The sequence below is a fragment of the Gobio gobio genome, assembly GCF_949357685.1.
Source record: "Gobio gobio genome assembly, chromosome: 3".
Classification (NCBI taxonomy): domain Eukaryota; kingdom Metazoa; phylum Chordata; class Actinopteri; order Cypriniformes; family Gobionidae; genus Gobio; species Gobio gobio.
The window spans coordinates 21,245,458-21,270,591 of NC_137099.1; the positions used below are offsets into that span (position 1 = coordinate 21,245,458).

The 25,134-nt window shown below is 40.5% G+C and overlaps 2 protein-coding genes across 2 annotated transcripts in view; both read right to left on the reverse strand.

Moving 5' to 3' along the window:
- Positions 1–1,746: 1,746 nt before the first annotated feature.
- Positions 1,747–25,134, reverse strand: part of LOC307123153 (sorbin and SH3 domain-containing protein 2-like) — a 74,223-nt gene continuing 50,835 nt past the window's right edge. Inside the window, exons 14-25 of the mRNA XM_079811569.1 lie at positions 23,412–23,468; positions 22,295–22,341; positions 21,499–21,674; positions 19,195–20,874; positions 18,328–18,389; positions 17,937–18,034; positions 17,201–17,315; positions 16,973–17,101; positions 16,683–16,853; positions 7,400–7,437; positions 7,189–7,295; positions 1,747–4,869 (exon numbers count right to left, since the gene is read on the reverse strand). Coding sequence (XP_079667695.1) covers positions 4,808–4,869; positions 7,189–7,295; positions 7,400–7,437; positions 16,683–16,853; positions 16,973–17,101; positions 17,201–17,315; positions 17,937–18,034; positions 18,328–18,389; positions 19,195–20,874; positions 21,499–21,674; positions 22,295–22,341; positions 23,412–23,468 — 2,742 coding nt within the window. The 3' untranslated portion in view covers positions 1,747–4,807. The remainder of the gene's footprint in view (positions 4,870–7,188; positions 7,296–7,399; positions 7,438–16,682; positions 16,854–16,972; positions 17,102–17,200; positions 17,316–17,936; positions 18,035–18,327; positions 18,390–19,194; positions 20,875–21,498; positions 21,675–22,294; positions 22,342–23,411; positions 23,469–25,134) is intronic.
- LOC307123152 (uncharacterized protein) lies at positions 8,414–16,370 on the reverse strand. Its single transcript, XM_079811568.1, has 2 exons — positions 15,744–16,370; positions 8,414–10,998 (listed from the first exon to the last, which is right to left on the reverse strand). Exons 1-2 carry the CDS (start codon positions 16,230–16,232, stop codon positions 10,090–10,092), a joined length of 1,398 nt encoding a protein of 465 aa, XP_079667694.1. The 5' UTR covers positions 16,233–16,370; the 3' UTR covers positions 8,414–10,089.

Consider the following 25,134-nt stretch of genomic DNA (forward strand, 5'->3'; position numbering starts at 1 on the left):
CTGGAGCCATTTCAGGGGAAATTACGTCAACACATTGAATAATGCTGCACATTTCAAGGCACTTCAGTGGGCCTCAAATTTGATTAGTTGATTGGAATGTTGTTCCAAGATCAACAAAGATGTTGATCCAGGAACGTGCACTTGGTGAAATCATGTTCACCCATGAAAAGTCATACCGTGGCCATTTAAGATAAAAAAATGACCACAAACAGTCAAGGTGTGACCATTTTTGTCCTGCTTAGGAGGGTTAAGCATAAGTTCAAGGTTCACTTTTCTGCTAACATAAAAATATTCTACCATATTCCTGGTAAGAGAGACTGATCTTAGATCAGAGCTACAAAGAAACATTGACCACCCTGTCATGCATCCACTAGAGATGTAGGCAGGACTCTCTGGTCCTCATGGCTGGCCGGGCGCTTGTATATGGGCCTGGAGACAGGGCTCACTGCTTCTGCCCTTATTTGGTGAGTGAACGAAGTGGAGGCTTGTGAAGTCTCACAGGCACATTCTTTTATTACCAATCTGGATTTCGCTGCATCTCACATGTAGTTAAGACAAGCCCTGTTCAGTTTCTCTCATTTTTACATCTTCTCCTCTTATGTGACCTATTTTTATATTTCCACTTTGTTGATAGTAATGATAAATTCAAGGCAGTGGACATGGATCCAAATGTAAACTTTCCTTTCATTGCTTTTTTTCGTACACAAATAGTTGGGCTTCCTCCCTTTCTTATCTTATCTGACTGATTCATTCCTCAATGTTTTGGTTCAGTCAACTTTAAATATATAAAAATAAATGACAGAACTCTATTATAATACATGTTTATACCTCTTTAACAACAGAGTAACAATGTAACCCCAAAGACACTGCCAGAATTTGGACTTCAACAGGCCTGATTGATTTATTCCATAAAAGGTTTTGGGGAATATGGCCAAACAAAATAAAAGTCAATGAGAATAAATCAGATGCTCATATCTCTCTGGCTACAACTACTACACTGTGTGTTCACAGTTGTTATGGTATTAAAAAAAACCTCAAATACACTAACAAAAAGTGCCGTGGTAATACATGTTTTTGGACACACTATCATGGTAATTAAATGTTTTGGTGATTAACCATTATAGTACCACAGACTTTGTACTGGTAATTTACAATATTATTAAAGTATCAAGTATATTCTTATACATCAGGCAAAGTTATTTGGACACTTACAAATGCATGAATGTCATTACATTATAAATATACCGTTCAAATGTGAAAGTAAAGACATTTATAATGTTACAAAAGATTTATATTTCAAATAAATGCTATTCTTTTAAACTTTCTATTCAAAAAATGCATCACAGTTTCCACAAAGCTGCACTTTAACATTGATAATAATTAGGGCTGTCAAAAGATTAATCGTGATTAACTTCTGAATGGCCTATCATGTATCATCATATAAACTTATATTAGTGAAATGCTTTTCTTGTCATGTTTGCCTGTGTTGTCTTTACAATAAATACCAATCGCCTTCCTATTCGATTTGTAATTTACACTTTGTAGCTGTGCAAAGAAAAACATAAAAAGATTGCATAATACTTGAAATGAATTAAAAATTACAGTCCCTGTGTTCAAATATCAGAATTGGAGGCAATGGATAAACATACAAGCTCAAATAACTGAGCAGAAATTTATTGGATACAGAACAAAACAAAAGAGCAGGCACACAGGGGGAGAGATAGAGAAAGAAAGAAAATAGGAAAGAAAGGGGGAGAGAGAACTTTATTTGAAAGTGAGCAGGTTAAAGATCCTCTCAAGCTCACCAGTTCATCAAGCACACACACATCAAATAACACTATATGTTATATAGTGTTAACACTAACACTATATGCCTATAAAGAAAAAGGCAAACGATATCCTCCAAAAAATCCACTGTCTTTAGAGGAGAGTTTGTGGCTGTAGCAAAGGCAAACAGTGGCTGCAGTTTGACTACAGCGTGCATCAGTATCCATCCTGTGCTGAAGAAAGTCCTTTATTAGTCCCAAAAATGTTCTTTGCTTATGTCTTTTTTTGCATACATTTTCTTTCTTTTTTGCACTAAAGAAGATGGCTGTGTAGAATACATTTGGCACATGGGATGAAGTATAAAGGACTAAAAACAAATGAAAGAAACCAAAAGGGAGAAAGGAAGGGCTTTAGAATGGAAGTGAAACTCATGTACAGTACAATACAAAAGGACATATAAAGTATCAGCAAACACAGCTGTGAAGCTGGAAAATGCAAACAGTGTGATTAAAATATTTAAAGCTGAAGTGTGTAATTTCTGCATCAACGAATGTAACTGCAAATGTTTTCAAACAGGTTTCCAAGGCCGTGCCTGCTGTTTTGTTAAAAATCTGATGGAAAAAGTTTGAATCAGGTCTCCTGTGTTGGAGTACAGTTGGCTAGATGGCGCTGTCACAAACAAAACTAGGGTCCAAGAAATGCAGTCCTGAAACTGCGGCGGTCCTAAAAGTGCAGCCTCCGGTATTGCAGGCAGATAACATTGGTTGGACAGCCAAACAGATAACCCCGCCCCAAACTCAAACTATTGGCTGTGCTCAAATCAACAAAGTGCCACAGTGTTCACACTTGGATGAATCAACCTATTAACATGCGTACACACTTCAACTTTAAAGAAAACAAAAATAATAAAACTAATGTTTAAGGTGCTTTCAGATTGCTCTGCTGTCTGTGAAATCCATAGACACACTTTTCCATATACTGAATATACGTACTTGTAAAAGCCGATGCAACACAAGCTATGTTTTCAGATGAGAACACAAGTGATACACTTAGTGCAGAAAATACTGATATACAAATCCTTCAAAAACGAAACGTGAACTTTTAGACAAGCATACAAGCTACAACATTCATCAATGACCAACTACTCTCTCTATTGCATTATATGATGCAATCTCTATATGAGTGAACCTCATGAGAAATGTGGCAGATAAATTATATCATTTAAGTTTTATACCAGAGATCAAACTTTCAAAAAAAGTGAAAATTGAGAAATTACCTTTCAGATAAATTAGTTATTTTAGGTTAACAAATAAAACAAAACAAAACATTATAACAGGCTCACCTTGTTATTGTAACATTTTTGCCATTCATTACTAAAACCAGCAATGATTTAATCTTGATTGATTTACATGTTTTTTACTGTATGAAAGTCTGGTTTACAATTCTAAAACTCAGTCCATTCATAAAATTCTCAAGTAGACATTAGAAAACAGGTTCATTAATCAAATATTTGTTACCAAATCCCATAAAAGCATCTTACCTTTCCAGAATGTCAATGCACTTTCTTTTTAAAGACAACTTATACAAATACCTACAATGCACTGATAATTATGTGAACATTATCCTATACATGAATGATTGCCACTTAAAGCTACACTATGTAACTTTTCCGTCCACTAGATGTCGCCTGTTCAAAACAAAGGCGTAGTTTGATGACGCCACGTTTGAGCGCAGAATCTCGGGACATGTGGTCTTCACCTCACAGCCGGTGGGAAACAGTCAGGATAGGACTCGGGCAGAAATCATGTTCATGGATGCGATTATTAACATTACTGTAGTCTGAAGCAGAGCAGGAGCGAGTGTTGTGGAGCTGAGCAAGGCCACAGGAGCGATTGAAGAGCGGGACTGTTATTATGGCATAGTCGCCGGCGGGACTTTTATTATGACACTGTTGCCGGCGGCACTTCCTCTTCTCCAGTCATGAGTCTGAGGTAACGCAGCTCTGTTTATCGTATTAGATATATCTGAGTGTGTTGAAAAGGAAGTTATGACGTTCGCTCGGCGGCTGCTATGACACTTGTTCACAATGCAGTGAGAGTAAAGTGTTTCACTGAATAAAACCGGAGACCGAGGGTGACGCAGATATGACGCAATCGACAGGCGACTCCCTCACACGCATAGCTCACACGTCCCGGCTCCTTGGTTAAAATAGCAATTTTCTCACGATTTACAAATAGTTGAAAACATTTGGGATATTCTAAGTACTCAACTGAACAAAATATATAACACTGGCCTAGTGATTTCTGGATGTTTTACTGCAAAAATCCTACATAGTTCACCTTTAAACCATAGCAAAATTGCTCCATGACAGTTATTTTCGTAATTCTGTATGGCAAAAGTAGGGGTAAATTCAGGGTGATTGGGACACTTTTTTTTGCCATTGAGAAGACAATCATATAGTTAACTATACAATTAATGGTTAAAAACACATCTGTTTCTATCACTTCCATATTTTGGCCACATAAGGGGAATGAGCAATTTCATAATTGTCCATGATAATCACCTGTATAGCTCATTTTAATGAAACTATACATCCTCATCTATAACCAGCAGTCTCTATATTGCTATTAACCGTGCACTGTTTATTACACTACACACAGACATATACACACACTCAGTTTAACACTGATGCCTGAGGTTTCTCCTCAGTGCCATTTATACTGTTCTACTGAGCTCACTCAATACCTGAATCCTCACTGTACTAGCTCTACTGCATCCTGGAAAATAACAAAATGTCAAAATAGCAGATGAAGAAACAGTGAGGAGACTGTGTGATGGCACAAAAAAAGTGCTCGAAGTGAAATCAACTGAAATTAACAGTGGTTTGTCTGTGCAGAAATGGCAGGGCTAAAAATGTTGTGTTTGTGAACACACTCACACATAAAGACACACACACACACTTTCTCAAAGGTGAGGTGCCTCATTGGCCCTACACAGTAGGCACTGGAGTGGCCGTATTTGTGCCATTGCTTCCTCTTTGTTAAAGCAGTTTAACGTAGTTTCCTGGGAACGTTCCGAATAGCTTGGTTCTACGAGAGGTACCTAAAATAAAGACACAGACAAGATGAGTATCAGCAATACAATACATTAACTTTCGTGAACAGTTTTCATGATGAAACATGATTACGTTGTACATCACGTAAACATCTTTTTTCATGTACATAATAGTCAAAACATGTCATTAAACTTATGTTGTCATACACACACACACACACACACACACACACACACACAAAAACACACACATACACAGTTTGGTTTATTATCTCTGTGGCAAATCTCCATATACGTAATGGTATATTCTATCCCCTTACACTAACCTTACCCCCTACCCATCACACAAAACTTTATGCAGTTTTACATTTTCAAAAAAACTCATTTATAAACTTGTTTCCTCATGGGGACCTCAATTTAAGTACCCACGGTGACACAAGTGTGCATTCAGGTTGAAGTCCCCACCGGGATAGAAAAACATGAACACACACATACACATTTTATATATATATATATGCAGTATATCTATAAAAATACACCGATCAGGCATAACATTATGACCTATCATAGGTAAAGTGAATAACACTGATCATCTCTTCATCACGGCACCTGTTAGTGGGTGGGATACATTAGGCAGCAAGTGACCATTTTGTCCTCAAAGTTGATGTGTTAGAAGCAGGAAAAAATGGACAAGCGTAAGGACTTGAGCGAGTTTGACAAGGGCCAAATTGTGATGGCTAAATGATTGGGTCAGAGCATCTCCAAAACTGCTGCTCTTGTGGGTTGTTCCCGATCTGCAGTGGTCAGTATCTATCAAAAGTGGTCCAAGGTAGGAACAATGGTGAACCGGTGGCAGCCAAGGCTCATTGATGCACGTGGGGAGCGAAGGCTGGCCCGTGTGTTCCGATCAAACAGACGAGCTACTGTAGCTCAAATTGCTCAGGAAGTTAATGCTGGTTCAGATAAAAAGATGTCAGAATACACAGTGCATCACAGTTTGTTGCGTATGGGGCTGCATAGCTGCAGACCAGTCAGGGTACCCATGCTGACCCCAGTCCACCGCCAAAAGCGCCAACATTGGGCACGCGATTATCAGAACTGGACCACGGAGCAATGGAAAAAGGTGGCCTAGCCTGATCAATCACATTTTCTTTTACATCACGTGGATGGCCGGGTGCTTGTGCGTACTTACCTGGGGAACACATGGCACCAGGATGCACTATGGGAAGAAGGCAAGCCGGCGGAGGCAGTGTGATGCTTTGGGCAATGTTCTGCTGGGAAAACTTGGGTCCTGCCATCCATGTTACTTTGACAGGTACCACCTACCTAAGCATTGTTGCAGACCATGTACACCCTTTCATGGAAACGGTATTCCCTGGGGGCTGTGGCCTCTTTCAGCAGGATAATGAGCCCTGCCACAAAGCAAAAATGGTTCAGGAATGGTTTGAGGAGCACAACAACGAGTTTGAGGTGTTGAGTTGGCCTCCAAATTCCCCAGATCTCAATCCAATCGAGCATCTGTGGGATGTGCTGAACAAACAAGTCTGATCCATAGAGGCCCCACCGCGCAACTTGCAGGACTTAAAGGATCTGCTGCTAACATATTGGTGCCAGATACCACAGCACACCTTCAGGGGTCTAGTGGAGTCCATGTCTTGACGGGTCAGGGCTGTTATGGCAGCAAAAAGGGGGACCAACACAATATTAGGATTAATATTAGGAAGGTGGTCATAATGTTATGACTGATTGGTGTACATAATGTATATATTATAATAATTACATTTACTCTGGAATTCTTGATTCTGATCGGTCAATCACATCATTTGGTCAAACATTTTTGTATAATGATTGTATACTGAATATACTGGCCAAAGTAACTGATTTCTTACATACCTAGCGGTGCAGTTAAAAAAAAAGTACAGTTAAAGTAACTTCAAATCAAATCATTCATTCATTGATTTGTTTGGTAATAACAGTAGCTCTGAAAGTACAGCCAGCCACTCATTAGTATATATAACCATTTGATAAAAAGTTCGGGGTCAATAAGATTTTATAAATGTTTTTAAAAAGAACCCTTATATGCTAACCAAGGTTGCTTGTATTTGATCAAAAATACAGTAAAAACAGTAATATTGTGAAATATTATTACAACTGTATATTTTAATATATTTTAAAATGTAGTTATTCCTGTGATAGCAAAGCTGAAAACAGTTGTGTTGCTTAATATTTTGAAAACCTTGATACATTTTTTCCGGGATTCTTTCATGAATAGAAATTTCAAAAGAACAGCATTCAAGCAAGTCTTGCTAATGAAAATGACAAACCATTTGCAGAGGTGCTGACTGTATAGCTTTATAAAAGACATACCCACAAACCATCCATCGTCACATTTCTCTATGACATCAACAACGTCTCCCTCCTTCAGCTCCAGCTCATCCTCATTACGAGGCACATAGTTGTAGACAGCTTGGAAGCTTGAGCAACATTAAAATAATGTTTTTAAAATGTGCTGTTTATGGTTGGAAAGTGAACAAACAAAACAACACGGACAGTGTCAAAAACTGTGAAATGTACTTACGGGTCACCGCCTGAATGCTGGGAATCCTGCGTCATTTTCTGGGAGACAGAGAAAGAGAGTGGAAAGTGTCACTATAGTGTACATGTAACACTTTTAGAATATCATGCCAAATCCAGGCACATGATTTCATTCTATGAGTCTTCATCGTCATCACAGAGCTTATAGAAAACCTGTTGTTACAATACACACATAGAGGAAATCCACCCATGATGCGACCAGAGGACTATAAAAGAGATTAGAAAGGACTTAATTTCCCAGTCTGCACTGCTGCTAGTGTCACAGCACACTCCATCCTACCCTTCGTGCTCTACTGGGTGATAAACAGGGAGATAAACAGCGCCTCCTGGTGGAAATGGGGCTACGCGGTGGCTTACCCTCAACCACCACTTCCTGCCTATAAACTGTCTGGAAGAATCAAATGCAAGGCAACCAATCAGAGTTCAGCATTCTCATAGAAATGCATTGCTGGTATTGAGATTAAGACCATGAATGGGGTTATAAATAGTGCTGTGTTAATTCCATTTCAGTTTTAGTAGTAACTCCAAAATCTTGAAATATTAGGGATTTGAAAAGTAAAGTCCAACTTTGGGCAAGTAAGAGACACAGACATTCATGCAAAAACACACCTGTCTCACTTGCATTATTGTCCTTAGACAACAAATTTCCAGTGATCAAAAATAAGAAAAAGCATGGGTTGAACTCATACCCTATAGGGATAATTCACCCCGAAAAATATAATTATTTCATTATTTACTGACCCTCGTGTAAATAAAAACCCATATGTTTTTTTTCTGTAGTATAGAACATTTTATTAGAATAAAAAAAAAAAGCATGCCGCTCAATAAACTTCATAAAACCACTGGCTGTTTGCAATATTAAAAATCTGGCTGATATTGATAAACTGATTAATATTTGACCCATCATGTTATGCTATTATGATGTTATGCTATCATGTTATGGCTGATTATTGATAAAATGCTCATATTAAAGTTATATACTATTTTGTTTAAATTAAAAAGAAACACTAAGACAATCATTTCAAGATTATGTTCATTTTGAGATCATATTAATTAATTTAATATAAGATTATATTATTTTGTTTGTTAATATAAAAAAAAGGGGACAAGCACAATTAAATATCCAATATCGGACAATACTGAAAAAAATAAAATTCGTTAATTCCGATATGCTAGTGATATATTTTCCATAACTATACAGAAAACACAGCAAAGGCCCAAACGTGGTCCATATGTTCTTGCTTGGTCCTGGTCAAAATACGATATTTCTATTTTAGGTTTGGAACAATATGAGGGTGTACTTATAATGACAACATTTTGAACTAGCCCTTTAAGACTTGCAACATGACATCTAAACTGACAATTCTTATTTTTTATGGAATTTTGTGGTATTTATTATAAATGATTTATCCATGCACATCTATACAGTTTTGGAATTACAGTTGTCAGAATTATTGGCACCACATGTAAATAAGATCAAAGATGGCTGTCAAAATTAATCAGAATCTCTCCAGATCCATCAGATTCCCAGCTCCATATTGGTGCTTCTTCTCTTCAGTTAACCCCACTCATTTTCTATAGAGTTCAGGTCAGGGAACTTGGATGGTCATGGCAGAAGCTTCCTTTTGCGCTCAGTGACACATTTTTATGTTGATTTTGATGATGGTTTTGGATCATTGTCTTAATGGAAGATCCAACCACTGTCCTTTATAAGATTTCCAGCAGAGGCTGTCGTTTTGATTTTTTATCTGTTGGTATTTACTAGAATCCATGATACCATGTATCTGAACAAGATGTCCAGGACCTCCAGCAAAAAAACAGGACCACAACATTAAAGATCCAGCTGTATTTTTAACAGTGGCCATGGGGTACTTTTTATCCCTGTTTGCATCAAACCCATCTGGTGGGTTTCTGCCAAAAAGCTCTTTTTATAGTTTCATCTGACCACAGAACCAGGTCCCTTTTGAATTTCCAGTCATAAAAATCTGGATGAGCCAGAAGGATTTTTCTTGAATCCCTCCTAAACAAAATGTGGTGATGTAGGGGTTGTTTGAATTTTTTTTTTAGGCTGTCTGACCCCAAGACTCAACAAATCTCTGCAATTTTCCATCTGTGATCCTTGGAGAGTCTTTGTCCACTCAAACTCTCCTCCTCGCCTCAACAAACTCAAAAACTTTTGCTGTACATCAGAACTATATTCTTTTTTTGAATGATAGATCAAAAGGACAAACAATGCAGATTTATTTTTACATCCATTCTTGATCATATTTACCATAATTCTGACCACAACTGTATTTATTTATTTTCTTTATTTCTTTTAATTCCTGTGTCCTCGTAATCTTTAATCAAAGTAATTTCCCCTCCCTCTTGCAACAATATCTCCTCTCTTCTCTGACAACCACTAACATGAGATCAAAGCAATTGCAAACAATGACGATCCAATCAGTTTCTGATGGACAAAATCAAGTCCCGCACTACATTTTTTCTTGTTTGAGAAGCTGTTTTACTTGGATATACATTACAATAGGGAAGAAAAGACTATCGCAAGGTCCTGTCATTTGCATTAAATGAATGTTTCTATTGCACACATAGCCTTTATGCTTTTTTTCTGAAGGTTCTGGGTTTGTATCCTCAAATTATATGACTATTAATGTTTGGTTAATATAAAAAATGTCAATGTCGCACATCAATGCTCACGTACATGCACCACACCCCTGCAACCATTGTTTTGTACATTCTTTTTACCTTAATCTTAGGAGACCGAGGCTGAGAGTGTGGGGAGAGAGGACAAATAGATGTAGAGGATGGGGGGATGGATGGTAAGGGCTGAGTGGAGACTACAGGTACAGAGGAGGGAGGAGGAGAGGAAAGGAGTGTAGGAGATCTGGGAGGAGAAGGTGGAATTTCAGGAGTTGAGATGTGGTCTGAAGAAGATGGAGGAGGAGAAGGAGAGGAGGGTGGGGAGGCTAGAATAGTTGGCAGAAGAGGCTGGCAGGAGGAATAAAGAGGAGGATGGAAAGAAGGAATAGGAGATGAAGGAGGAGTTGGCGGGATTGGCGAGATATGAGGAGAGGAGGGAGGAGAAGGTGAGTGGGAGGAGGGGATATTTGAGAAATCTGGAGTGGAAGTAGGAGAGTATATCTGAGGAACAACAGAATAAAGAAGGGGTTGTGGAAATGAGGGAGGAGGAGAAGAAGACGAAATGTAATTAGAAGACAAAGAAGAGGCCGAAGGAGGAGAAATATTGAGAGTCGCTGAAGGAGGGGGAGGAAGAGGGATTGGGGAGTTTGGAGGTGACAGAGGAGGTGAAGGAGTGGAGAGAGATAATGGAGGGAGAGGAGAGTCTGAAGGGGAATAAAAAACTGAGGTTTGGAGCAAAGAGGAGCAATAGGGAACCAAAGGAAGTGGTGAGGCAAAAGAACATGGAGAAGGTTTGGAAGAAGATGGCGGAGAACAATGAACAGCAGAGGCAGATGATTCAGTGTGTGGAGGAGAAAAGCTAGTGGAAGACAGAGTAAGGGAGGAATTAGGGGCAGGGTTGGAGGATAAGGGGAGAGATGGAGTGATGGAGGAGGATTCAGCCTGGCAAAGAGAAGGACAAAGCTGAAAATATTGAAGTGAACTAGCCTACTTTTTACAAATTTGAACCGGACTGTCAAAAATTCACAAACTAGTGTGACAAAGACTATTTAAAGGAGCCATATCATGGTAAACAGGTCTTTTTCCCCCAGGATGAATAAAATCAGTGAAATGTGAAATCAGAATACTATGCAAACCTCCAATAATTACATTTGCCCCAAAAATAAAACTTTTTTGTTATTAAAAAACAAAACAAAACAATCAAGACCAGCCCAATTGAGAAAAAGTAACGCAAGAGTAATGTAATGCCTTATTTTTCTTAAAAAGTGACGCAATTAATTACTTTTTAATGAAGTAACGCAATATTGTAATGCATTACTTTTTAAAGTAACTTTCCCTAAAAAAAAAGTAGTTCATGTTATATAGTTCCCTTTCGAGGGAACTCGCACTGCGTCGGTAACGACACTTCGGGGGTGCTCCCTTAGTGTAGCGCGTCTGAAGTATGAATGCAACTATTCCAATCCTGATTGGTGCTGCGTCTTGACACAACATGTGACGGCATTCATGGAAGCTACAAAGGAACACCAGCACATAACAGAGTTAGCTTTTCGCTCTTCAGCAAGTATTCTGTGTTGTTGTCTTATTTGGTGTTGTCTGTCAACATACTGTTGTAAAATATGTAGAATGAACAGTTTAAACATTGTGTGCACCCCTGCCCTAGATTTATTACAGGTGGGGAAGCGCATCAGTTGTGTGTAAACTGTTTTGGAGCGCAGCACGCTTGGGCAGCTCTCGAGGGAGCCCGGGTCCCGTGTCTGCCGAGGCGGTACGACAGCTCAGATCGTGGGGCTCGCAGATGGATCTGTCAAGAGGGCTTGAGACTACTGAGCCACTTTCTCAGTCCTCTGATAGTTCCGGTACCCGATTGCTGAGCGATCTGATTCTGAGGGATTAGATGTGCTCAGCATCGAGGCAGTTAAAGTTGTAAATGAGAGTTTGCCACTTCATAATGCAAGGCTCGATCTCGTGTTTGCCGAGGCAGCGCGTAGATTGCGGGTCTGCAATAAGAGTGACACACACAATCGGTGTGCATGTGATACTGTTTGGGTGCTAGGCCTGCAAAGTCAGCTCCTGAAGGTGCTGGCTGTGTTCATTTCGAAATATCTTGACGCGTACAGCCGTGCGTTTTCGGGTGTTGACTTTCTTTGCGAGGGATGAAAGCCAAATATATTGTGAATGGCTCGAATCTTGCGTTGCCGTAGATTACGAGACCGTATAAATAAATATTAAAACAGTATTGTCTGGTGATTATGGCTGCAATTTTATTTAAATTCTGAGGAATTAAAATAAAATATTATCTGACTTTGAGAAATATATATTTTAATTCAGCCTATCATTCAGACCAGGTTTCACTTGTTGGGTGATTATGGCGGCATTTAATTCTGAGGAATTAAAATGGAATATTATCTAACTTTGAGTTAGATATTTTAAATCATCCAAACCTTGTTTCACTTGTCTAAATAATAATCTAAGATGGGAGCAGTGCATGCATGGGCAGTTTCTGATGGGGCTGCCTGCCTGCATTGTGAGAATTTCGCTCCTCCATGGAGCCCTCAGGAAATCGATACTTGTTCTCGCCACCTTGTGCGCTTCGGGACACATTGGTTTCCAGCGATTGCTAATCGCAGTGTCCGTCCGAAGCTGTTGCGGCCCTGTGGGGATGCTCCCTTAGATGAGGCCTGTACAAAATTGTGTTCGGTTTTCTCCTGCCAGTCAGCCGCTTCAGGGCACCAAACTCAGTAAATTTAAAATACCCGTGGTTAGTCTTGAGAGGCTACTTCGGAAAGAGGTCCTAGCTCTGGCAGCACCTCTAATTGAGGTTGCCTCCTCCACAGAGCCCTCTGGAAATCAATGTTGTGATCCCGCTGTCCAGCACGCTTCGGGCCACTTCTGTTTCCAGCGAACGCATGCTGCCTTGTCCACCTCAAAGGGTTTCGGTCAGCCAGAGGCTCCGTCCACACACCAAAAATCGCTCTCGTCCTCTCCCTGCCAAACGATACCCGAAGTCACCATGCTGATTCCCTTAGTACATTATGGAGCATGGTTATGCCTTCCGAATATATCTGCATGGGCCTTGCGGACTGTAGAAAAGAAGTACAGATTGCAGTTTGGTTACCATCCCCCGAAGTTCAACGGTCTGGTCTCTCTGTTGGTAAAGGAGGCCATAGCGTGTTCCTCCACCAGACAGAGAGTCTGGGTTCTACAGCCGATACTTCATAATTCCCAAGAAGGATTGCGTCCAATTTAAGATTTGTGGCACTTGAATCGTTCTCTGAGGAGCCTAATTTTGTACAGCCTAAAGTGGAATGTGTTTTCCACTTAGTGTAGAGAGTGCGAGTTGGACCCAGTTAACTGCCCGGTAGCTTGAGTGCTAGAGTTCCTTCAAGATCGTTTCTCTGCTGGTCTTACCCTGTCCACACTTAAGGTGTACGTGGCTGCCATTATGGCACGCTCCTGTAAGTGATGGGCCTCTGGGGAAGCATCAGTTGGTTGTACGTTTCCTCCCTTGGAGGATGAGGCTTGCGACTAGTTCCAGAGTACCAATCTGGGATCTGGCAGTGGTTCTTGAAGGGCTGTCACTAGCTCCCTTTGAAGCGTTTGAGTCGGCTGAGGCGAAGAACCTGACACTTAAGATGGTCTTCCTCCTTGCAATCACTTCTCACAAGAGAGTGGGGGACCTCCAGGCCTTGGCTATCTCGCCGACTTGCCTGGAGTTTGCCCCTGGCGGAGTTAAGGCCATCTTACATCCCAGATCTGGTTACATGCCTAAGGTGCCATCCAGTGTGGCACGGTTAGTGGTTCTTCAGGCCTTCCAATCTCCACCGCATATGTCGGCGGAAGAAGAGAGGCTTCATCTGCTCTGCCCTGTCAGAGTATTGGACATTTATATTCAGAGGTATTCTCAGTGCAGGAGGTCAGACCAGTTGAGGCTTCCTGCTTCCAAGCAGACAATCAGCAATTGGATTGTCAAGGCTATTGCCTCGGCCTATCAGGTGCGCAGTTTGCCTTCACCTATGGCCTTGAGGTCCCACTCTACTACTCTACCACTCTACATAGTGGGTATTTCGTTCCCCAAAGTGTTGTTACCGACAATGCAAGTTCCCTCGATAGGGAACGTCTCGGGTTACGTCTGTAACCCTTGTTCCCTAAGAAGGGAATGAGACACTGTGTTGCGTTGCCACGCCTCTCCATGCCTGGGAGCGTCTTCATTGCGATAGCTAACTCGGTTATGTGCTGGCTAACCTTTGTAGCTTCCGTGACACAGCACCAATAAGGATTGGAATAGTTTTATTTATACTTCAGACACGCTATGCTAAGGGAGCGTCCCTGAAGTGTCGTTATCGACGCAGTGTCTTGTTCCCTTCTCAGGGAACAAGGGTTACAGACGTAACCTGAGATCTTTATAATTATGGTTCTTGGTGTGAACAGGCTATTATGGTTCAGATGCAAAACCAGTCTGTTTAAGAAACACTGAAAAACACTATACATACTGTATGTGGACTTCAGATAATTTTTTTTACAAACATGTTGGATATGGCCCCTTTAACTTAGTCAAATAACATGCAAAGAATTGGAAAAAAATTAAGTTAAACTTAAAGGGGTCCTATTATGACCTTTTACGAAGTCTTGATTTAATTTTTTTTTTTGGGGTGGGGGTGCTCTAGAATATGTTTTCATGCTTGATTGTTCATGAAACACATTATTTTTCACATATTTTACATTATTACAGAACCTCTCTCCCCAGTCTGGCTCGAACACGCAGATTTCGATGAAGCCCCTCCTTCCGAAATACGGAATGTGCTTTGATTGGTTAGCTGGCTCAGTGTTCCGTAATTGGCACCGCTTAACGCATGTTCGGGAAATGTCCCGCCCTTCCATAACGCCATTCTTCTCTAGTGTTAATATAAATAAGGATGGCATCAATTTCAAACCAATTCAGAACCTGCCAATGTTAATGAACAAGGGGATTGTCCTGAACGGATTTCATGCACAGACTTTGCAAGCACGGATTTTACAGGACTTTTCAGAGTGGTATGTTTTTTGTAATATTTTTATACATTATAGATACAATGTTATCCACCATTTAATCGTAATATTTGTTGGAAAACTAACACAGGTAATCGATCACAAAACCATGGTTAATTTTCCTAAGGAGCGAAAAACTGTCTTACAAAAGCGAGATCTTACATAAGCTAAAGAAAAGCACAGATAAACGTTGGGGTTATAATCTTCAAGAACATTATTAAAATCAATTTTAATCACTCTAAGTTCGTCAGCCTTAGGAAGGTCAGACAAATGAGTTTTGGAAATGTTGCAGAAAAAAATGTCTCTTTGACAAAGCGACAACACTGTCTTTTCTAGCGCAGCTCAAAAAGGCCTCCTGCCGTTTTTTGCGTATTCTGTGGGCGGGGATTATTTAAATGAGTAATATTATGATTTCATAAGATCCGGAAAAAATGCGTTGTAGTTCTTGAAAAGGGGATTTTGTTAAATAAAATATCTCCCTTTGGAGTGGACTTTTAGCTTTGTAACCTTGAAGATCTTTTTTTATGCTCAAACAGCAACATTACAAACTAACTAAAGTTGAAAAAGTGGAAAAGCATACTAGGACCCCTTTAAGGTTTAAAACTTGTTCAAACTCGGCACACAACCAGACTATCATGCTTCTGTCACACTGCATGTTGCACCTCTTTTTTTGAAACAGCCTCCAAGGCTGATCTGTTGATCGTTTCATCATCCTCTTCCTGTATGTACAACTCCGGAAGCTCCTCCCATTTTAGCGCAGCTACTGGACTGTAAAACTCAGTTTTCTCATTCAAAATGACTGACAGCAGCTCCTCAGCCTTTTTCTCACAGATATCGTGATGCTTATCCAGTTTATTTTCTGATTTGTGGCTTGAACTAATGGACAGTGGCCTATCAGGTAACACATATTGAATAGCTATGTTTTTTGATCGATTGGCCAATCTGCTTTCAAGTTCATTATGAAGTTGATTTTTCAGAAACCTCGACATAAGCTCACCATATGGATCAGGTTCGCTTATCAGCCTAGATGGGTCATAGTTTTGTTTCAAGCTTTGCTCCTTTACATACATATCTTCTAAGAGCTTTTTACCATCACTCTCCTTTCGTTTCATTCTTAACAGCTGTTGGTTATGGTCTGTGATCCATTTCATTGGTAAACTGAAAGTTTCTTTTACATCTATTTCTGTCAGTTTATCTCTGTCGAGAGGTTCATGGGAAACATTTGAGGACTCTGAAGTGATTGGTCCATGGCTGAAAAAAGTGGAGGGAAGGTTTTGTGGTGGGGTAAACCTTCGCACAAGTGGAGCAGGGGATTGGTGGCCTATGTATTGTAGGTTGCTGGGTAAGGGAGGAGGGGTGGGGGGCACTGGACTGCCACAGGAAGATGGGGAAGTGGTGGACACACCCAATGTGAGTGACAGCCATTCGCTAGTGACCGTTTGAAGGTGTGTCCTAGTGGCAGAATCAAGCCACAGGACATGGGAGTCTGTATCGTGCTTGAGCAAGGAAGAAAGAAAGCAGAAAGATGAACTTATGAACTTAATAAGGTCTGTAGGACAACCTGTGTGGGTGTGATGGTCCAAAACTGGTCCAAGACTTACCTTCTGTACCCTATGTGTGTGTGTGTCTCCTTGGTGACTGGGGCTCTTGGAAGGAGAGCCTTTGATCACATCGACATAGGACACAGGGAAAATGCCTTGTTTGTTTGAGCCAGGAATCTTTCCTTCATACCAATTTTGATCCACCTTCCTTAGGAGGATCACTCGTTCCCCCTACAACAGCAAAAACACGCATGCATGTTTCAAATACACTATTAAGGCTAGGGTGAGTTAATAAGTGCGTGTTTTAGAGCTTGATATATGGTAAGTGTGTTATAAGTGTTTACACTTGCCTTTTTAAGAGAAAGCTCTACGTTAGTGTCAGCATTGAAGTTGTATCGTGCTATGGCCTCTCCCATCTCTCGAACCTGAGCTGGAGGAGGAGGCCTGACAGGCTGCCTCCGCTCTGGAGATGCCACCTTCTGAAGGAGAGAATAAAAGATATTTAGCAAGAGAGAATTTTATTTTGTTTAGTAGTTAGTTGGGTTTAGTTTAACTCAATAGGTTACATAGACACTGACCTCAACATAAGAGATGGGGAAAATCCCAATCTGTCCTCTGTGTTCCCCCTCATACCAGTTACTGTCGATCTGTCTGATGATGTTGACTGCATCACCTTTCTTAAAGGAAAGTTCCCTGTAAATGCACACACATACAGGCAAAACATGGATTATGTACACAGTAAAGAGAATATATTTATACCTATTTATTTATACATATTTGACACTGAATCTACCTTCTGCATCAGTCAGTCAAATCTCTACTTTTCTAACAGAACAATTCAGAGACAAAAATATTCACCATTAATGGCAATGATAACTAAATGCATAAGGACACAATGTAATAGCGTATATATCACCAAAATTCATTGTCAATATAACAAAAAGAAAAGTACCACACACAGCTTGTATATATATATTTTGGAATTTTGGTGATTCAGGCTGAAATTCATGGTCCTTAAAATTCTCTAATGGTTTTATTAACATTGGTTTTCATGCAAGCTGACACTTTCATGCAATGACTGACAGCTCAATTGCGATGTGGAGGCAATTTCACTTTAGCAAGTCAGTATGCAGAAGCCAAAGAGCAAAAATGCGACATAGCAAAATGCAAAACAAAAGAAAGAAAAAGTTTTGAATGGCTGGCGTAAAATTTAAAGAATTTTCACAAACAAAAAGCTGGCACAGCCAATTTTGAAGATTCAAATTCAGTGAGATGCTGTGATGATGTTATAGTCTCTCAGAGTTTTATACTCACTTGGCAGACTGAGCTTTAAAATCATAAATAGCCCTGGCAGACTGTTTCTGATGGAGGAGAGAAGACAATATAAGATAGGTCATCTGCTTAGAGGAGACCTATGAGGCAAGCAAAAAGACCATCAGCTATCCAACATATGCATGCCTAAGCCATAATTTCTCAGAACTAAACCAAAATGAAGGTTACAAGATCGTGGGATTTATGGCATAGTACAATAAGGATTCAGGATTTGCTCTGATTGGTTCCCAAACTTCCCATCACCATATATTTATTTACTCAATGACACTCAATTTAATCAATTATGTTTTCCCCGCAGGTTTCAAATCATGGTTCTAATTAAATGAAAACTAGTTCATGTAAAAATAGATATAAGGGATAGCAGCATTTCTACCTCTCTTTCTGGAGTGGGTCTTCTGCTTTGTGGTGTGAGACGTCCTGTATCAGAGCCCTGATCTGTGGAAGCACAGAGAAAATCAACAGAAAGAAAACACACTTCTGTAGTGTCCATGGTGGCACCACATGCATTCTATTGGTCTCAAAAGGAAAATTAAACAATTTAAAAATGTAGGATTATTTATTTCACATTTGGGGTCAAACGAAAATAAGGGATGATCTGGAGCAGCACAATATGACATAAAATGGCATGCGCTTGACATAGAACACTGTATTTAACCAAAACTTAACATAAAAATGTATAAAAAAGGAAACAAATAAGCGCCTTAACCACAGTATTCCATACATCAGCAAATAAAAATAAAGACAAAACATAAAATTAAGCTCAAATCATGCATAAACTAGACAGACATTAATTGCACCACAAACTGCTAATACTTCTTTTCCACTTGTATAATCGCACATAAACAATATGAACTGCAGTGATGAGACAGGCAAAGAAAAACAAAACTGTTCAATTCCCCATGAATTTATAATTGGAGTTTTTGTGTTAGCATTAAAGCTAACTATTAGCTAATGCACTAAAAAAGTGCCATTGTCTATTGTCAAAATATTGTCTATTGTCTCTAATCAAATATGTTTTAGAATCAGAATGTCCCTCCTCCTAAAACCACTGGCAACCGAATTACCTAACCCACTGATACAAGTCAGACACTAGGTGCCATGCTGAAGAAGCATGCTGATTATGTAGAAAAGAAGTGAAAGCGTTTGAATGTTTTTGGTTGGTAACATCTTAGGTAATGACGTGAGGATTCTGCAATAATGATACGGAAGGATAAAAACAACTTTAGAGAACTAGCTGCACCTGAGTAGCAGTGCACATTAGCATTAACATTATGCTGGTTGTTGTTGGAGGCGTCTGCATGGTGTTGCTGCTGGTAGGAGGCACATTGGTGAGCTCCATGGTAAGGCTGGTGGACTTGGGACGAAGAGGGGGAGCCGGACCCTCTTTGAGCCCGCAAGGAGGAGCTACGCTTGGGCACGTCTGGTAGCAACTCTTCCAATAACCGCCTCAATATGCTATCATCTGGCATCCTAGCTGGTCCTTGCCCCTTTTCCGCCCTTATGTGGTCATAAATGTCCTGCAAAGCAGCATCTAAAGCCTCATAAATTGCAGTTTTGGATTTCGGCCGTCCGCTTCTGCAATGTCGTCGTTGGGTCGGCGGGGAGCCTCGTTTCCGGCGGAAAGGCACAGGGCTGACGAGGAAGGCCAGTTTTGAAAGGCCTGACTCATTGGGTGACTGTTGGGCTAATGGAGATGTAAGGGCAGGGTGGGATTCCTGCCGAGCCCTTTCCTGTTGTCGCTCGTGTTTTAGCATGGTGGTGAAACGTGTATAGGATGCAGGACAGCGACCCTTACAGGAGCTGATGAGGTGGCGGTGTTGGTAACCTTGACTCTGACCCACACTCTGGTGCAGGTGATGGTGGCGGTGATGGTGTCCATGGTGATGGTGTCCATGATGGTGATGTTGCCCAGAACCGTAGAAGCTCTCCGATGAGGTGAGCGAGCAATGATCCAGGTCGCTCTCGCTACACAATGAAGACCCTTCTATGTGGATGTCGCTCATTTCGGAGGCACAGGCGTCCTGTTCACTGTCCGAGTAGTCTTGATGCTGCCTCTGGTTCTTCCCATGAATTGGCACCTGTCTACTGCTGTCTGGTCCTGGTCTTGGATGTCCCTCAGGGGGACTTCGAGCCCTTTCTGGAGGATCTTCCTCCTCCAAAAGTGATTCAACAGAAAAGCGTCGTTTGGGACAGCTGCTGGCCCTTGAGGACCCTGGTGTAGTGGTGCCCGAAGGGGCATTTTCGTCACCAAGGTCTGGCATGGATTTTGATTTCTGGATGAGCTGTTCATATTCCGATATACGGTTTGGGACCATGTGTTGAGGCACCTCATGTCCAAAAGGTGTCCAACCATGGAGGTTGTGCCTCTGTTGTTGCTGTAGCCGTTCCAACTCGAGGATTCGTGCACGTACAGAACGAATCACCTCTGAGGGCAACAGTTGCTCACGGTCTATGTGGTGCATCTTCTTGTAGAGCTGAAGGAAACCTGGAGCATCATGTGCCATCTTACGCCGGTGATGTCGGCGCCCCCTGGGAGATGAGGTAAGACTTTTTACTTGAGGCTTCTGTGGAGCGTCTTCATCGAGCAATGAACCAGCACTTTCCGAGCGAGTAGTAGTCACAGAAGTGGATGCTCTCCCGTCATTACTAGCACCATGTCCATCAGACAACAAGTCATCACAGCTGCGTGATTTGAGCCGTGGTGATGAAGGGGTCATGGCAGATTCATCGTCAACGCTACTCCAAGTCTCTGCAGTTTCATGTCGGCCTGTCTGCCAACCGTTCTTGAAGCAGATGGAGCGCTTGGAGCCACGCCAGGTTGGCGTGGAGATAGTGAGGGAGTCTGAGGAGAGACGAGAGGAAGGACGCTCCATACCTGGAGAGCTCATACAGGAGGAGAGTGACTCACTAGCGTCTCCAGCTGTGAATTAAAATAACATCCAATGCAGCATGACAAAGAGGAGACAGGAAAGCTGGTTAGTGACTTCAGCAGACAGAGAAGGACATAGCGAGAGAAAACAGGTATCAGTGAGAAAGTGTCAGTATAGTTATATGAAAACATGCAGTCTCACGTAATTATGATCTTCTACAAAGATTCAAACGTTCCACAGATTAGGTCTATCTAACCACAAATGTGACCATCTAATGACAGAACAAGAGAAATTAGTATTTTCGGTTTCTGACATTAATCAAATAAAACATACATTAAGAATTTGTTTAAAAATTTTAATACGTAGAACAAATCCATCAAACAGTTATTCCGCCCCAAAAAAATTGCAATAATTTAATATGCCCTAAAGGCCCGGGTACACCTTAAAGCCTGGCTCAGTTGAGAGCGCAAGACTTTCAAAGTATACTCGTTTGGCCACATGCGTGGGAAGACGCATTTGGCACATGCGCTGTTGTACGCGCACCGTCCACACGGTCACAAAAATTGGGCTGCACACGGACGGTGTGCGCGGACATTGATGCATTATCAACAAGATTCAATCAGTCTAACAGCTTCTATTTGCATGTGTAGTTGTGTGAGTCTGTCTGAAGTTACCTTTGGCTCTGGATGGTGAGGAGGGGGAGGAACGTATGGTGGGCTTCTTCAATGTCTGTGCTTTATGGGAATCCTGAGGGCGGGAAGATACTTGACTGGCATTCTGCTCACTTCCTGTGTTGGCTTGAGTGACAGATGGTTCTGACTTTCGCCTTTTCCTGTAGTCACTTGCAGAACTAAAATTCCCAGATCAAAAATTAAGTAAAGTGTCCAAATCAAAACATTATTACTGACAAAAATTCTATAAAATTACTGAATAATTTTATAACACTAATATATGTAAACAGGATTACAGAGAAATAAGGGAATAAGGAATAAGGGAATAGCTGTGCAGTTTTAATGATTCTATAACAGCGAATAAACAAAATTAATAAACTGTTTACGCTATTTTGGAAAATGGAAACAACCCAGAATAGTGGACAAGTGGACAGCATACTCGAGTACATATATTGACAATGACACTCCGATTACAGGGTTTTCTATACAGGAGGATATAAATAAGGGTTCTCATATCCTGTATCCTATAGATGCCATATGAACAACAGCAGGTGTCACTGAGCTAGAGATGATCTGAGAACAGTAGGAGGTATGAAGAACGCGAATACACACGCCAGTATCAGATGTAAAATTCATATATACTGTAAACACTAAGTGACTCAAATAAAGAGTGGCAGAGCTTTTAAAACATGAACAAATTAGATTAGACAGAGGATGCTTAGTTTCTGTCCTCCAATGGATATCCAATAAACATATCCAGAGTGAGAAAATAAGACACAAAAATGAAAGAGGAGCTTACCTTGAAGGCCCATCAGGCCGCTCGGAAGGCGAGAGATAAAGGGATGACTGAAAGAGAGCAGACAATAAAAGGGAAGAGTAAGATCCATGGGAACAAAGAAGTGTAACGTACCCGTCCTGTGCCTCACTCACAACCTTCCCCCCGCATGCGCAAAGAAAGCGATGACTGACAAGGGTTCCACATCTCTCTATCCTACCTTAAAGGACTGTGAAAATGAACTGTGACCTCCTGTAAGAATAAAAAAGGGGCCAGGGCCTCACAGTAACCAGAGCCCAACAAAAGCCAGCAAACAAAACAGTACAGATTCAGAGAGTCTGCACGTGGCACCAGGTCACAAGAAGCCCAGTCTATTATGTTGTCCAAGATCGCCACGCCTCCTTTCCTTTGACACAGCCTGGGGTGAATTACAACAAATCTGAGCACAATACAGCAGACTCTGGTGCTTATCCATGCGACATGGATCAGAGAAAAGAAAGGAAAGTAATTAACAACACAGCGTTTTTAACACACCAATGCTGATCCTAAGCCAGTTAGGAAAAGAAATAAAAAGCCAAACCACAGGCACAGAAAAAGAGTATTTCAGTATTACTTGTGAGCATGTGACTTTTCTCAAACAACATTTTGAAAGAAAATGGATATCCATTCTCTCATGCACATGAACGCATTCATTCATCACAGGAAATGATAAAACCAATCCCCAAAAATCCAAAGAAATTACGGGGATAGTCCACCCAAAAATTTTAATTCTGTCATCATTTACTCCCCTTCATATTATAAAAAAAGGTTATGAAAAAGCATATCAAACCATAAAATGCATATGTGAGTGTTTCATCTGATACTCCAGGAAAGCCTCAATTAAAGTGACCTTTATCATCTGAACTAATTATTTCACATTTAATGTGATATTTGTATAGTTTACATAAGGATTTACATGTTGGTCAAATTGATTTTCATTTGCCATCTGGAAAATAAATGATGGGGCAGGAGGAAATGTGAAAAGTGAAAGATTAAGATATAATAGATGGCAAAGTGAAAAGCAGAACTGCACATTGTAGGATGAGCAAAGAAACAAACAAAGGAAGGAAGGATGGATAGATGGCCAGGAAGGTAGATTTACCTGTGCCACAGCATGTGTGGAGTAGTCAGGATTATAATCCAACCTCTTTTTAGGAGGCTAGATGCCCCGCCCCCCGAACGAACGGACAGCACAGAGGTGAAGAGGTGAAGATGAGGTGGAGAAGCAGGTGCATCATGGGAAAAAGACACATGTGGAGAGAGTGAGAACGTTAGGACATGGAGAAACAGAGATCACACAAAACACGCAAACAAACAAAGGGTGAATACTAGTGTCGAAAGTAATCGAATGCAGTGCCCGCACATGCTTCACCATACCTTACACACACTGACGATTGTGTGTATGTATAATACACACAACGATGGAACTACAAAAGGCTTCACGCATATTTTGCTTGTTTACACATTGTGGCAGCAAACTCAACCAGTAAACAAGCCAGGAAGTGTGTTCTAAAAGCTGGAGGAACTGCGCATAATATCTAATTTATGAACATACAGTACAGTGGCCACCAAAAATATATGGACACTTGAGCCACACATTAAAAATGTTTATGAATTTCATTGCATTAGATAACTTAGATATAAATAATGATCATTTATAAATCATTATTTTTTAATGGCATTTGCAGCTAGTGAATGCTCACTACCATTATACTTAAAAAGTTAACACTTTTGTTCAGCAAAGATGCATTCAATTGATACAAATTGACAGTAAAGACTTTCATACTATTATAACATCTAAATTTCTATTTCAAATAAATGCTGTTCTTTTGAATTTTGTATTAATCCGACAAAAAATGCATCACATTTTCAACAAAACTTTTAAGCAGACAGCCGTTTTCAACGGCAATGAGAAGAACAAATGTTACTTGCGCATGTTAAATCATATTAGAATGATTTCTGAAGGATCTTGTGACACTGAAGACTGGAGTAATGGGTGCTGAAAATTCAGCCTTGCCATCACAATAATACATTACATTTTGAAATAAATAAAAATAGAAAACAGTTATTTTAAATTGTAACAATATTTCACAAAATTACTGTTTTTACTGTATTTTTTATCAAATAAATGCTGAGTGTAATGACCATTTCCCTCAAATTCACTGCATAAATCAGCACAGACGTTGATGGTGGCATGTCCTCATCAAAATTCAGATTAGTGGTCGTAAATTTTTACCTTTGTTCACCTAATCGTGATTATTTGATTACATTCTAGTAGTGTAGTACATGCTAAAGTAAGGTTGACAACGGCAGGTTTTGAGTGTCTGACTCTGAATACTTTTTCACGAGATTGTGTGCCCATATAATCTTAGCGAAAAGTGGTGAACAGATTTGGCTTGCTGTTTGCTATAGAGGGGCTTGGAGAGGATATTCTACTCGAGCTTGCCGAATGCAAGCTCCGATTGCCCCCCTATAACAGGCAAAATTGTACAAAGGAGAAGGGATGCCGAAATAACTAACAACTAGAAGAGTTAAGATGCTGGTTTTATACCTTGGTATTAATTGGAATATTAGATGGGCGGGCTCCTCCCGAAATTACGTTTAATAACTTATACACACACCTAAAGGATTATTAGAACACCTGTTCAATTTCTCATTAATGCAGTTATCTAATCAACCAATCACAATGCAGTTGCTTCAATGCATTTAGGGGTGTGGTCCTGGTCAAGACAATCTCCTGAACTCCAAACTGAATTTCAGAATGGGAAAGAGCGTGGCATGGTTGTTGGTGCCAGACGGGCCGGTCTGAGTATTTCACAATCTGC

Bases quoted from the DNA above. Each gene is read 5' to 3' on its own strand.
- LOC307123152 (XM_079811568.1), bottom strand. From the start codon at position 16,232: ATGAAATGGATCACAGACCATAACCAACAGCTGTTAAGAATGAAACGA. The intron at 10,999-15,743 runs GTGCAACATGCA...TCTCTTTGCCAG, and splicing joins AGGCTGTTTCAAAAAAAGAG to GCTGAATCCTCCTCCATCAC.